This window comes from Melanotaenia boesemani, chromosome 16 (assembly GCF_017639745.1).
Source record: "Melanotaenia boesemani isolate fMelBoe1 chromosome 16, fMelBoe1.pri, whole genome shotgun sequence".
Classification (NCBI taxonomy): Eukaryota; Metazoa; Chordata; class Actinopteri; order Atheriniformes; family Melanotaeniidae; genus Melanotaenia; species Melanotaenia boesemani.
In genome coordinates this window covers 10173138-10188854 of record NC_055697.1, presented here as the reverse complement: position 1 = coordinate 10188854, position 15717 = coordinate 10173138, and the positions used below count along the sequence as shown (strand labels likewise).

The 15717-nt window shown below is 37.2% G+C and overlaps 1 protein-coding gene across 1 annotated transcript in view; it reads right to left on the bottom strand.

The window, feature by feature from the left end:
* The window catches only part of plpp4 (phospholipid phosphatase 4), a 57885-nt gene that overhangs the window by 19110 nt on the left and 23058 nt on the right, over nt 1-15717 (bottom strand). Inside the window, exon 2 of the mRNA XM_042009485.1 lies at nt 3326-3434. Coding sequence (XP_041865419.1) covers nt 3326-3434 — 109 coding nt within the window. The remainder of the gene's footprint in view (nt 1-3325; nt 3435-15717) is intronic.

Genomic DNA, 15717 nt, shown 5'->3' with positions numbered 1-15717 from the left:
ACACAAGATAGTATCCAAACCCACCTTAAAGACAAGATTATGTTCTTTCATTAGTATATGTTAAAAAGCCAGACAGAGATTGGTATCCTTACATTAAAAAAAACAAAATTATATTGAAACTTATCCCTTTGAATGGCCATTTGACACATCTGTTATTCTCCTTTAAATAATTCCCTGCTGTGTGGGTAACTGTCTGTCTAACAGGCAAAGTGCCAACAGTGTGCATCTTTAGTTGCTTAATCTAAATAAGTGGTCTGCTGGTGGGACCATATTAACATTATAGCTGGTAAGGACACAATTAATACGGAATATAATCAATTTCTACTGCTTAAATATTAATACATATTAGTTGATTCTAATGGAAATGCTCATTATGTTTATAAACTTTGCAGAAATGGAAATGGAAACAGCCATATTCAGACTGATTAAAATGCTAAAAGCCACAGTAATAGCCTGTTCAGACTTTGTATGTTGTGACATTTTGCCATCTGATCCACTGGTACTGTATTTATTTTAGGATTATGGGGACTGACAATAAATTCATGCCACTTTCCATGATGGAAATAAATCCCGGAGTCACTCTTGAGTTTGCCTCACGGCTAATGCTGTAAATAGCATAATGAAGGTCCCAGTGAGTCATGATGTAGCTTGATGTAAATCCTGTCCATGGACTCTTATTCATGGCTAGATAAATTGTGCACACCTTCAGGGATGCTATCACGGCAGCAACAATAAAGAAGGCTGACAGCCGAGTGTCGGCACCAGGAGTATTTTCCTGGTGGGAGATGGGGGTGAGAGGTATTTCTTTCCAGCTGAAAATTTAGAGGCATGCCATCACAAAGATCTATGGATACTGAAGTTAATATAAACTGTCAATAGTTTTTTTAAACCAAATAAAGGGACGGGACGTAACAGAGTTTAGTTAAACAGCTGATATGTTCAAATGTTTGTATTTTGCCATGGTTTGCTCATATCATATTCTGCTCTTGGCTGGACAAACAGGTGAAAACCACATGGGAAGCTTCTGCATGTGTTTTCTGCTTGCTATGACTAATGTACTTTCCAATGCTTGTCATAACATACAATTCAAATTATTTTTTAGCTAAGTAATTTCAAGCTTTCTTTTTATTTATTCATGCACAAAGAAGTGGCTATTATCTTTTTGACCATTTTATGCTTGTTTTCATGTGGTTTGAAATTAATTCTGTCATGTAGTGTCTGTTTGAATATATTTAGCCATCTATATTTAGATCATGATAAAGGACTGTTTACTTTAAATTTAGCAGCTGTCACCAAAGCTTTAATGACTTCAAGTTCTGCACATATAAGATGATTGTGTTAAAAAAAAAAAGGTAAACCTTAACCAGCTGCAAAGGTTTGATTTTAAAAAGTCACTATGTTGTAGATGTTTTTTGTCAAGATTAACTTTAATACCAAAGATGTTTTTTTTTTCCAACATGGAGGACAGGAATGCAATTGTTTCTGAAAACAGTGCAGCAGGATGCACATCCTGCTCTTTTAAATGTGGACAGTAGCCCTGCTCACATGCCACTGAATGAGTTGGTGATAAGATACAGATTGCATTTTTTTTTTTTTGGCTCTAACTGTGCAATGACTGAATCTTTCTGACTCATTTGCCTTTCTCAATACAGATGTACAACTTACATATCGCCCCATGACTATGTCACAGTTCCACATGTTATTACATGATGACATTCCTCTGTGATACATTACCATGTGTTCATTTTTATAAAGAAGTGAAGGAGAAGGAATGAGATATGAACCCATTTAACATCATGTTTTCCTTTCACTGTACATTGATTTCATTTTTACTTGGTTAGAGTTGGCAGTTAATAACATGTGCTCAGGTTTATATATCCATGGATAGGACTTGCATGTTTTAATACTAAAATAACAGAGAGTTGGACACTCTCCAACACAAAAAGACAGCCTACAAACGATTAGCCACTATTAGACATAAAACGTGACACTAATAGCTTTTGTAGATGTGTAAATGTGGCTATTACACATTTTCTAAGACACTGGGATGGTATTAAAGCCATAAAATATAAAATATAGTTTGATTACTGATGCAGTGGAAAAGAGTTTATATCTGCACATGTCTATATATTGATAATACTGTTTTATTAGGAACACATCATAACTCATTTAAGCTATTTTAACAACTTGGAGGGACAATAGCACCATTATTCATTTTCATAGTTATATTTTGCCGCTGGCAGAACTCGCTTCAGGGAATCCTAATTCTGACAAAGTACCGAGTGATTTCAGACCCAGTGTGTCTCTTTACATTTAGCCCAAACCACAATCTGTCTTTTACCGTGATCAAAGTGATTTTGCCTTCAACCACTGATGAGAGTAAATTTAAACATTCTCTTTCATGCTCATTGCGTTAGAGCCAGTGATTATTGCAGAGAACAGTAAGAACAAAAGATCTTTGACAATGTGCTAGATAGACATTTTTGCAAAGAGATACTTTAAGGGATTTGTTCAGGATTTAGGCAGAGAAAAGCATTTGTTAGTCTATACTGGGAGAAAATCAAGCCTTATTTTTAAAATTGCACCATCCATTGTTTATACAAGGCATATTCTTATAGTTGCTGCCGGTCTACCTTCCTACCTTACAACTCTTCTCCAGCCGAAGAGTTCAGGAGGGTACAGTCTTCGCTCACAGGAGCTGGTATTATTCTCAGTCCCAAGGGTCCGAACTGAGGGCTCTTTTGTACACTGAAACTTCATGACCTGGTCTCATTGGAGGTTATTTTAAGAAAATATTGGATGCTTTGGAGGCAGTTTCATCTGTTTGCAGATGTTCTACTTGATTTAGTGATTTTAGTTATTTTAAATGATTATTTATTAATTTAATAATTTGTTCTAACTTGTTTTAAAACTTTTAACCCATTTGAATGTGTTTTGTTGTTTGTCTGTAAAATGTGTAGCTGCCCTGCTGCTGTCTTGTCCAGGACACTCTTGGAAAAGAGATTTTAATCTTAATAAGGTTCTTCCTGGTTAAATAAAGGTTATATTAATTATTTAAATTTTTTTGACTAAGAACAGATTATATTTGAACATAAAGGGATGTGACTTTAATAATTAAAGCCATTCCTATATTTGTTCATATAGTTTATGACCATTACTGATCTCAGCAGCTGAATCTAAACAAATTACAGCAACATCATCGTCATCATCATCATCGAAAATTGAATATTTCTGCAACATACTTTAAGAGTTACTTAAGAGTAATAATAAACAAGTGTTTAGTGGCAATCAAGTCTCTTAATAAGATGCATATACAATTACTTACAAACATAACCCTCTTGGGAATGCGGTCTGACTCGACTAGAGGATTCTTGTAGAGCCAAAGCTCCTCCGGTTGAATAACTCTCTCAAAGGGCTCCAGAAACTCTGTGAATCTGTGAGAAAAAACAAACATACTAGTAAGTTACAGTGTTAGTTATAGGTTTAAATTTAAGTGACTCATGTTTGGATAGAATACATCAAATTGTGAATTTGTTTTTGCAGATAACAGGAAAAGAACACCGTTCTTGTTAAGAATCACGCAGAGCTGAAGGAATGACAAAAATCTTTTCCCATGTTCACCCACTCTGCTGCTTTACACGCTTACTCAACAGGAACAAATTAGCTTGCTTCTGCTGGCTCCAGCACCTCCCTGACCAATGCAATTTTTCAATTCAGTTCAGTGTTATTTGTATTGCACCAATTCACAACTATCTCAGGACATTTTACAGACAAATCAATTTAAGCCAGTTCATTGTCATCCAAATAGTATTCATACAAGCCAGTTTATAACAAATAATAGCCTAGCTAAGAAAAGCAACAGACTGCATCCAGACTGCAGACCACAGTGATCTTTCTGACACAACCTTGTTTCCTGTCATTTTATGCCTTTTGTCATTGCACTCTGGAGCAAATCAGTACTTATGCATGCTTTTTTTCTTACTTCCACAGTGGAGCTCCAAGAAAACAAAGACTACAGAAACAAGTGTGCTTAAAATGTCTAATTATTGCTTAATACAATTCCATTCTCTGTAAAATGGTATAAATTATGCTGAATGCTATTAGTGAGTTCCTACCCTCATACACAGATAACAAGTGACAATTAATGTAGAAATGTGTAACGTTAAATATTTCATTGTAAGGCATTTAACGTGTCCACACTTCACTAATCAGTGCGAGCAGCGCTGCATGCTGTATTTGTGTTAGCGGGATGCTAAATGGCTCAAATGATTATGCAAATCAAAGTGCTGCTTCTTTAAACTAAGAAAATCCAACTTTACACAAAAGAGTGCAAAATAGTCTTTATCAAGCTAAATTTGATTTGCAATTCAAATAATTACATGACCTTCATAATAATCTTACAACTCTGAAAACACTTGACAGCCTTAAAAGAGACTATTCTTCAAATGATTTAGTCATATTTTTGTGATCAGTTAAACTTTCAGGTAAGCTTTCTAGCCATATTTCTACATTTAAAATAAGCTAGCATCCATTCATGTATAATTGTACTTTGGGATTGGGAATAAAGCATATAAATAAAAAAAATTGGCTCAATTCTGGACCATCTAAAGGTTATTGAAATGTTTCTGAAGGAGACTGAAGAGGGTTGCAGTAGTCAGGAGATGACGAGGCTGTGAACAAGAATAGAGGCAGTATGGGGGGGTGGGGGAGGGTTGGAGAAGAGAGATGTTGCATAGGTGGAAATATGCAGAATGAGTAGCATTACTGATGTGAGCATAAAATGGTAATGAGTTATCAAGGATGACACCCTGACTCTTAACCTGAGGGGTGCGGAAACAGGGGAGCTATCAATAGAGAGGGAAAAACTGTCAAATTTGGAAAGTGTAGATTTTGTTCCAGTGAGGAGGATTTGCATTGATAACTGTATAGTTGTATATATATATATATATATATATATATATATATATATATACAGGTGAAACTAAAAAGAACATTGTTCAGAACTTAATTTATTTCAGTAATTCTACTTAAAAAGGTAAGCTAATACATTATATGGACTCATATGCTAAGGGAGATATTTCAAGCATTTATTTGTTATAATGTTGATGATTATGGCTTACAGCTCATGAAAACCCCAAAATAATAATCTCAGAAAATCAGAATAGTGTGAAAAGGTTCAGTGTTGTAGCCTCTAAGTGCCACACTTCACTCAGCTAATTCGTCCAAAACACCTGCACCTGTGCTAACTGTGGGTTCAGGCCAGCAAACTCTCCTGGCCTGCCCATGGAAAAGCTATGGGACATTGCCAAGAGAAAGATGAGACACATGAGACCAAGAAATACAGAAAAGATAAAGGCCACTATTGAAGCATTATGGTCTTCCAATACACCCCAGCAGGGCCACAGGCTGAAAACATCCATGCCACGCCGCTTTGAGGCATAAATTTATGCAAAAGGGGCTCAAACCAAGTATTGAGTTAATATGCATGACTACTCTTCAGATGGTCAACATTTCTGTATTCAAAATCCTTTTTTTTTATTAATATCATGTAACATTTAATTTTTCTAAGCCACAATCATCAAAATTATAACCAATAAATGCTGAAATATCTCAGTTTGCGTGTAATGAGTCTATAGAGTATATTAGTTTCCCCCTTTAAGTTGAAATGCTGAAATAAATTAAGCTTTGCTCGATATTCTAATTTTTTTCAGTTTCACCTGTATATAGTCGACCAATTGATTAGTCGAAATGATGTGCAAAGTTGACAGTATTTTTCAAAAGATGACGTTTTGATGACCATCGTGCAGAGACATGGTGGTGTTTACAGCACTGTGTTACAAGAACATCGTGGCCCCTTAAAGAATGGTCGAGATGGAGAGGAGAGACACACAACGTAGGAGATGGTAGGGGGGAATGTTGAAGCAGAAAAAGTAGCTCTGAGAAACTGCCTCTTTACCAGTGAATGTTTTACGACAAGCTTTAGCAATAAGCACAATAAAGCTAGTTCCAGCAGAGTCCCGTGTCTGCTTCACCACTGCTGGCTAAAGTGAAGGGAGCTAAGCCCGAAGCTAGCTGCAGTTTCACCCAAGAGTAATCACCGGTCCTCCGCTCCCAAACCTTGGTGTGGAGGCGAAAGTTTAGCAACTGTTTTTGTCAGAGTTTTTACGGATAGTAGAGTTGTGGAGGCAACAGACCAGAGCAGCATGGTTACTAAACCCTCAGAAATGTTTCTTCAGAAGTAAAAAAAAAAAATGACGGAAAGACAAAGAAAGCAACTGGTTTTGTTGTTGAATGCTCCTCTGAGTGTGGTGTTTAGCTCACGTAGCATAGCAGGCGGCCTGTCTCCCTGACTCACTTTCTCATCTACCTGCTGAACAATAATGGACACTAAAGCCCACATAATGTTAAATATACAACTAAGTTAAAGAAATGTTTATGGAACACACAAAGTATACAAACAACATCTCATACATGTTTTACAGTTTCATTTAGAGATAAAGTTTTTTTTTTTTATGTATTATTGATGATGTCACGACTAACTGACTGATCTTTTTTGAAAGACCTGACTAATCGGCTTCTATTTTCCATCGTTGACCAGTTTTTTTCTGAAGGCCATCTGTCATTTTGACAGATTGCAATTTACACCCCTGACCACTTGGTTTTGAGTGAGCATACTTATTAGCTCTTGATGCATGACCTCGTTGGCATCGCTTGGAAAAATGATCACTATGGGCCTCAAACCAGTGCAGCTAAACCACTGGTGTTGAATGACAGCATGCTGCGGGATTTTCTCCCATTGAAGCAAATGCTTGCAGGATCAGGACACCCATCATTCAGAAAGTCTTTCTCGACTTCTGATCACTTCACTTGGAGAAATGTTCCCTGATTTTAAAACTCTGGCTGAAGTGACGTTTGTAATTCCAGTCTCCAGTGTGGAAGCACAGCGCGGATTCAGCCTCCAGAACAACACTAAAACAGCCACGAGAAGTCTGAAACACAAAAAAAAGCCCCATATATATATATATATATATATATATATATATACATGAATTAAAGCTCATAAACCATCTGCAAACCTCTTCAGAAAAAAATAAATGCTTAACAAATATTATTTTGTCCTCTTTTCAAAATCAGTTAAAACACATATTTAATCTCTTAAAGACATGGAGTGAATTACTTGCTTTGCAAAGTCAACGTGACATCATGTCAGTGTATTCTCATACCAAGGCACCTTATGTACGGGCTGGAGGAAGTCTATTTTTTGGTCTGCTGACAACTACATGTCAAGATGTTTTTGCAAAAGAGCAGCCTAATCAGTACAAGCTCATTTTACACCTTGCTGAGTTCATGTGCACGATTCACTTCAGCCGCATTACATTCACAGTATGGGGTTTGCAATAAATTATATCCTGCTAATGACACTTAATATGCTTCGTGAATTACTCCATTTTCCCAGCTTGTCTTCTTCTTTAGCTCCCTTGTTTGGGCGTCAATGACTGGGAACAGTCCCCGGGGGCTTAATGCAGGGAGACAGAGTGCTCACGGATAGTCACCACAGACCTCAACCTAAACTTCAACACTAAAACACACAAAGCAAACCTTCTTTTTTAATTGCATACAAAGCTCCTGGGTCATTTAATACCTCAATGATCTGTCAATCTGTAAGGCTTATCTTGCATCCAACCATAAAGATCTAAATGAGTTTGAGACACACTGTCCCCCAAAGGCAAACGCATACAGTAAATAAAATTCATCCTGATGATATTACAAATGCATGACCTGTACCAGCTGTCTGTGGAATATTGTTACTTCTCATTCGTAGCATGGCATTAGTAGAGACAGATTTTTCCATCCCTACAGTAATAACAGTAAAAACAATCATTAAAACAATAACAATAATAATTCATAACAATAAAATCAATTTGGGCTGACAGCTATATTCAGCTACATACAGCAAGGAATACTTCAATTTTCACATTGTCATTTCAATGTATTTTTCTTTATTATCTATGAGTGCACAGTCTCACAAGCTAATACAAAATGCCTTTGGGACATGTAATATTTCTCCTTCTTTTAGACAATTTGAATCAGATCAATGCCTCCTTCAAGGATTTCCCTTAGCACAGGATTCAGATTTTTTTGTTTTTTTTACGTATCTCTTCTCCTCTTTTTCAATCATGAACTTTATTAACGGATAAACTCTAATATGATTTAGGCACACTTTAAGAGCTCCAGGGTCCAAACGTCATATATAGCAGGAATTAAACAAGACTTCATTGCTGTTTCCTTAGAGGAAAAAGTCAGTCTTTTGTTGAAACTAATTTTGTTTTTATTGTAATTTGAAGTGAAGGCAGTAGGAAAAGGAAGCATTTCAAGGCTATGACTGAGGATATTTTTTGTTTGTGTGAGGAAAAAGGATGCAATGTTGATTACAGACACATTATTAATGTTTGGGTTTGGAGAAGTAATAAGATACACAGCATGTGGCTCAAATTATCCTGCTGGGAAAAAAATACAATCAGAGTGATTAAAAACAAGAGGCAAAATGATAATGACATGTCTCTTTTGGATGTTTTGGGATTTTTCATTAGATTTACCCCACTGTCTTCCCATAACTGCAAAAAGATCACAACAGCTATTGTGAATGGTATTGACACCTTAAGCTATAGATACACAAAGTGAAGCGCAAGATAAGGCTGTAAAGAAGAGATAAAAACTACTACAGTGTGAAAATCCATCACAAGCAGAGTAAAAACAGTTTTCCCACAAAGACAGCCCATTCCGCGCTCTAGTGCAGCCCTCTCTTATATGATCTCTGGACCAAATAGAGTTCTCTAAGTGCCCATAAAAACACAAGAAACACAAAATGGGCTTAATTTTACACCTGCTGACTGTCCTGAGGGCATCTTACTCTTTGGCTTCTATGTCATAATTGCTGAACAAAGTCATGCAGGCTCATGACAAAACGCAAGTCATAAGTTTTACACATCAGGATACACAGTTTTTAAAAAATGCTTTGGTTTTTAATAAGCCTTCAAATGAGATAAATACAACCTCAGATGAACAACATCACATGACATGTTAGACCTTGTATCAGATTCTAAAGGCTCCAATTAAAAAGTTAAATGTTAAAGTTCACATGCAACAAGAAAGCAGCTACATTTACAAGGACAAATATTTTATCTTTCCAATTTAATTCAGTCTAATCAGATATTCGAGCTGACATGTTTACATGGATGCTAGATAAAGTGATTACTGATCTGACCGGTTGTGTTTAAATGATGGACAAATTTAATGAGATTGTAATGCTTTTGACATGCACAATGCCTTTAGGCTTTAGGTTTTAGAATCTGATACAAGGTCTAACTAGTATACTAGTAAAAAGAAGGGTTTGTCTTTTTCTGTTTTTTTAAAGCTTTTGACCTTTGAAATGCTCAATAATTCTTAACCCTTTCAGTTTCTAACAAAAACGTATCCACCACGGCTCTGTTCTGTTTTGCTGCCGCAGTTGTTCAAGTCTTCCCTGAAACTCATTACATCATGTAACCCCCACGAGGTTCAAGCATGCGTAGAAACAACATACACCACAGATACGATTGGAATGACTGTACACGTGGTTATTTTTCCCTGCTGATCCGATCCTGAAAAGGTTTAAACCACCGCTCTCTATCAGATTGAAAATTCTTTCCAATTGAGGCTGATCGGATCAGCTGACACGTTTACACGACACATTTTTATTCTGACTGGATGTTCAGTCGGATCAAAGTGCTCCATGTAAACGTGACCATTGGTCATGCTCAGCAGCAATTCTACAGCAGACTGACTGAAAAAGATAAGAATGAAGGTGCAGTGCAGTGATATAGTCAATGTCCAGACATCAGCCTGATTGAGTTTGGAGAGCTATGCATGAACAAGCTGTGAATTAGGAAATGTATGCAAACGTTACCAGTCTAACATCAAGAACATGTCAGACTGGTAACATCACACAGAAACCCATTATGTCAATTTCAACTTAAAGGTGTCTGTACAAGTTATTGAATCATGGGGTGTATGGTTTCCTTGTGTATGTGTGTGTTTAAATGTTGTACTCAATTCCCAAATTACTAAAAACAAGTGGGGAGCCCATTGTTTTTCTAAAATCTACATAATTTTCAATGAAGGACTTGATCAAAACTTTTTTTTAGGTTCAAATCTTTAAAAATTTTTTTAAACACAAAATAATTTTAGATTTTGGCTCCTATGACTTTACCTCCTCAAGACGGTTTGACATTGGACCAGTTTATCATGACCATTTATTATTCATCTCTGCAAGATGTTTATCCAGTATCTGATTAGCAAAGCAGGAGCCAAAGGAATAGAAATTAATAATTTCTCAAGCACTCCCTCGTTCTGTTGTGCCAAAACTTGTGGGAGCTCTAGTATACAACAAACCAACAATAATATGAGCATCTAATTTAAATCTCTTGCTTTTCACTGTGCTGTGGGCAGAATCTAAAGATGGTCTTGAGATAATTGTATTTTCTGATGTGCAAATATGCCAGGCCCTTAAAAAAGTCAGGATTTTTTTTCCCCCTAATTAGCTGCATATGCTGCAAAGTAATTAAGCGTACCAGCAAGTATACTGGTAATGCCAATTTACTAGGAAGTTCTGTGTGTGTGTTGCTGTTTTCACACTGCTTGAATAATATTGAAGTCCAGGTTCTGGAGAGGATTTATCAGTCCGTAAGATCTGTTGCTGCTGATTTTCAGCCCAGTTCAAGTGAAGCTTCAACATCCTGCGTCAGGTCTTTGCTGGATTTTCAGATACTAGTTTTTATTCCTGCCACTTCTGTCCTCCACTTGTCCACTTTTCTCAAAGTATTAAGGATACACTGCATTCCTTCACCTGATAAATCTTTGAGATTTATTTGTGCAAAAACACTACTTTATGCCATTTTATGCCTATTTTATGTGTTTTTGTATGCTTGTTTGTCTCAGTAGTCTCTGTGTTGGAGCCATGATGAACTGACACATTACACCCTGCCTCTCACCCAATAGGAGCTGCAACCCTGAATGGGAAAATCAGGTATGCACAGTGAATGAGTGAGTTTATATCTGAACTTCGAATCAATTTAAACTTGTTGATTTTTTTATTTTATATATACACTGAACAAAAATATATACGCAACACTTTTGTTTTTGCTACCATTTTTCAAGGGCTGAACTCAAAGATCCAAGACTTTTTTCTATGGACACAAAAGGCCTATTTCTCTCAAATATTGTTAACAAATCTGTCAAAATCTGTTAGTGAGCACTTCTCCTTTGGGGCATATCAATACACTGATTACACAGGTGGCACAAGTGTGCCTTAGGCTGCACAAGTATAATGTGCAGTTTTATCTCACAGCACAATGACACAGATGTTGCAAGTTTTAAGGGAACGTGCAGTTGGTGTGCTGACTGCGGGAATGTCCACCAGAGCTGTGAACTGAATGTTTATTTATCTACCATAACCTGTCTTCAAAGGCATTTCAGAGAATTTGGCAGTACAGCCAACCGGCCTCACAACCGCAGACCCTGTGTAACAACACCAGCTCAGGACTTCTACATCCAGCATCTTGACCTCCTAGATCGTTCGTGACCAACCACGCTGACAGCTGCTACAACAATCAGTTTGCATAACTAAAGAATTTCTGCACAAACTTCCAGAACTGTCTCAGGGAAGCTCATCTGCATGCTCGTTGTCCTCATCAGGGTCTCAATCTGACTGCAGTTTCTTGTTGTAACTGACTTGAGTGGGCAAAATGCTCACATTCGATGGTGCCTGCCACTTTGGAGAGTTGTTCTCTTCACGGATGAACCATGGTTTTTACTGTACAGGGGAGATGGCAGACAGCGTGTATGGTGTTGCGTGGGTGAGCAGTTTGTTGGTCGAGTGGCCCATGGTGGTGGTGGAGTTATGGTATGGGCAGACGTATGTTATGGACAACGAATACAGGTGCATTTTATTGGTGGCATTTTGAATGCACAGATATGTGGCGAGATCCTGCAGCCCATTGTTGTGCCATTTTATCCATGACCATCACTTCATGTTGCAGCACAGCCCCATGTTGCAAGGATGTGTACACAATTCCTGAAAGCTAAAAACATCCCAGTTCTTGTGTGGCCAGCACATTTACTGTTCTGATTTCCTTTTTTATTTTGTAGTTTAGACCCTTGTGTCGTACATTCTGTTTAACGTTCTATTCTCTACACACCTGGTTTCATTTGTTAATTTGCTTCACCTGCTTTTCGTTTGTCCTCCTCAGTGTATATTTACCCCTTGGATTCTTTTATTCATTGCCTGATGATGGTCATTTTTCCATTGTTGTCTTTGTATTAGTCTGTGTCTCTGTTTTAGTTTTTCAGCCCTTTTACCTTCAATTATTGGAATCAAACCTTTCATTTCTGCCCCTTACTGTCTCCTGCCTTCACCCTGCCTTTGCGTCCTCATCATCCAAGCCCTGTGAGATATGCAGACTAAGATGCAATTCTTCTTGGTCCTAAACCATGATAGGAAACATGATTTACGCATTTATTTCTTTATTTTTTCTTTCACTAATATTCACCCTTTAACTGACCCATACACTTTGTGAATTATGTGCAAGACAATTGTGTTTATTAAAAATCATTCAAGGAACTATTCATGAACTACATGTTAGAGGTTTTGTCTACATAAAGTAAAGGGACATTGCGTAACATTTTCTGTTGTTTACTAGCCAAAATTGATGTCTGTATATACAGTATCTCACAGAAGTGAGTACACCCTTCACATTTTTGCTAATATTTTATTATATCTTTTCATGGGACAACACTATAGAAATTAAACTTTGACATACAGAATATCAAAGTTTAGTTTTTATAATTCGGTGTCCTGAGTATCAAAGTTTAATTTCTATAGTGTTGTCCCATGAAAAGATATAATGAAATATTTGCAAAAATGCGAGGGGTGTACTCACTTCTGTAAGATACTGTTTATATGTGTTATCATTGGTGTATCATGACCTTCACAAGTGATCTGACACATTCTCGTTAACAAAGAATTTTAGATTTTTTTATACATATGTCGGTAAGCCGGTAGGGAAGTGCCACGATGGTCTGCTATCGTAAAATTACAGCTGCCGGTAAAGGACAAATCGCACCAACTACGCATTTTCCCTGCGAGGCAGCACAAAGTGAGATGCAGTAGGAGAAGATAAACAAGAGCAGTTTACTATCCCAGCAAGCTGGGTACACAAAAATGCAGGACCAAGCATATGCAGCAGCAGCTGCATGGGAGCCATTTTACCATTAAAGAACGAGGAAAAGGATACTTAAAAGGCAGCATGGCCTGATAATACAATAAAAGGAGGATCAGCATCAGGCTAGCCTTCCCCACGTGGAAGGAGCTCAATACGGAGAAAGATTTTATAAGGGATGCTAAAGCTGCAAGGTTTCCCCTCAACTAGTAAATCAAAGGTACTGCCTAAATAAGCATAAAGCTAACTTTTTCATTCGGTTTTGTTAGACAGTGTAGCTCATTACCATGGGCAGGATAACAGTAGTCTCTACTAAAATGCACCAGCCTGTATGTAAGTATGTTTATGTGGTTTGTCACTTTCATAGTCATGGTAAATGGCAGCTTTTTACAGTCGCAGTAAAGCTGGACTAAAAGCTGATGGGAAGGCTTTATAAGCTGGCTTTTACAGTAACAAAAAACTGGTGCTTTGTCGAGGCCAGTTTCCCCATCTAAATGCATTATGACAACCATTTTTCCTTTAAACACAGAGGAACAATATCTGTCAGTTTGCTAGGATGCACTTTGCAATATGAACGCTCCATGAACTATCAGATGACATGCTTTCATCGGTGTTGTCGAGGCTTTTTGAGATACCCCGACTACCACTGTTGCAATACGTGTTGGAGAAAGTAAGTCGCTAAAAAGCACTATAGGTTAGAATATGATACACAATTCCAGCATTAGATGACAGTAATTCTTACACAATGTCCCTTTAAACTGAACTTAATGATACTTTAGTAATCACTGAAGGAAACTTACATTGTTACAGTATTAATTACTGATGAGAAATAACTAACTGAATAAGTAAAGTATAAAAAAGGAATTAAAATCTGCTGCCATTTTTTTGTTGGGAATGTAGCAGAGATAGAGGTGTGGTGAAATCTCCAGTAATATGGATATTAAGTTTCAGCTTTGCGGTCTCTGTATGTCCATCTTGTTTTATAACTGGGAAAAGCAAAATCTGAATTTATTTCTGCTACTGTGCCTTAGCGAGACACATTATGCTTTTCCAATGTTCCTGCTGTGTCCTCATTAGTGCTCCATGTTTGACTGTATTTGCCCATAATTTAACATTCCCTGTGGTGAATGATAGAAAAAAATGGCTTAAACATATCTCTCCTCACTCTTTATTATGCTACTGTCCTACATCTGCAATGCCGCTTTTCAGCTTTTCAGGATTTTGGTTCTTATCCTGGGCATTACTTGGGGTTTTGGAAACTTTAGTTGATCCCATGTGCAAACTCCATGTCCTAGTGACTCATCATAAAAAGTGCCAGAATAGTACCAGCAGAAAATATCCCAGCAGCACAGCATCCAGTCCAGAATTTAAGAAAAAAATGTTTTCACAGACAAATCAGGACGGTTTACAATATCCAGATACACACTGCACATTAAAAGCAGTTCTGTCAAAGTATTGCAGATTTAACTTCCCAGGTGTCATGGGCCAGCCTCCTTCCCTCCTAAGTTGCACTGAAGCTCTTTGCAGTTTCAGTGCACTACCTTCTGCAATTACGAGACTAATTCAAAAGGTTGCAGGATGCAGCTGAGCATCTTTAGTGCTATTAATATGAAGGCATTTGGGTATGGGGTTTGACCATCTGTCAGATCTAAGGGGGAATTCAAAATGACTTTTCCCACTGGAGGTGGGTGATTATTGCTGTCTTTTTCTCAGCCTGATGCCACCCACATGTCACATCCCTACTCATTACTCCAGTCATTTAATCCTGCAGCAATTATTGAAAAGTCCCCTGTGAGATTTACAAGCTATTAGAGATCAGAGGTTGTGTTGAGCCCCTGTGAGAAATTCACATTCTCATCTCTTTAGTGTTTATTTAGCAGTAATAAATTTCCATACCTGCTCTCATGAACCATCAAATCCAACTAAAGAAATGGACTGTTCAATACACCTGAAATGCCCATGAGTTATAAGAAAGTGCTATGAGGGGAAAGAACAAAAGAAAGGACTTTGATGGCTTTCTTATTTCTGACCAAGATATGTCTCAAGAGTGACTGGAAATGCCTAAATGAGCGACAGATACATGGATGACTTTCTAATTTTCTGAGCAGTAGACTTTGGAATGTAAAAACTTGGCAGAGTAAAGCACATTGTTGAGAAAGCTTTAAAAATGTGGTTATTTCAGTGTGTTTTTAAAATGCATTTTTTATTTTCAAGCCTTTATTTATTAATGGGATTTATCACAGGGAATTATTCTTTGAAGAACTATGAAACAAATGTTCAGTCAGCTCAACTGATCTCACTTCAGTCCACTTGCAAATACAATCAAACAAGTTAGATGCAACAAAATGGGGGAAACCAAAAGATAATCAAATTTGACAACAAAGTAACATTAAAGTGGAGAAGTTAAAATGTATTAATTATTTATTTTAGCTCTATGCTGAGAGTTCAGGCAGAGGTTAAC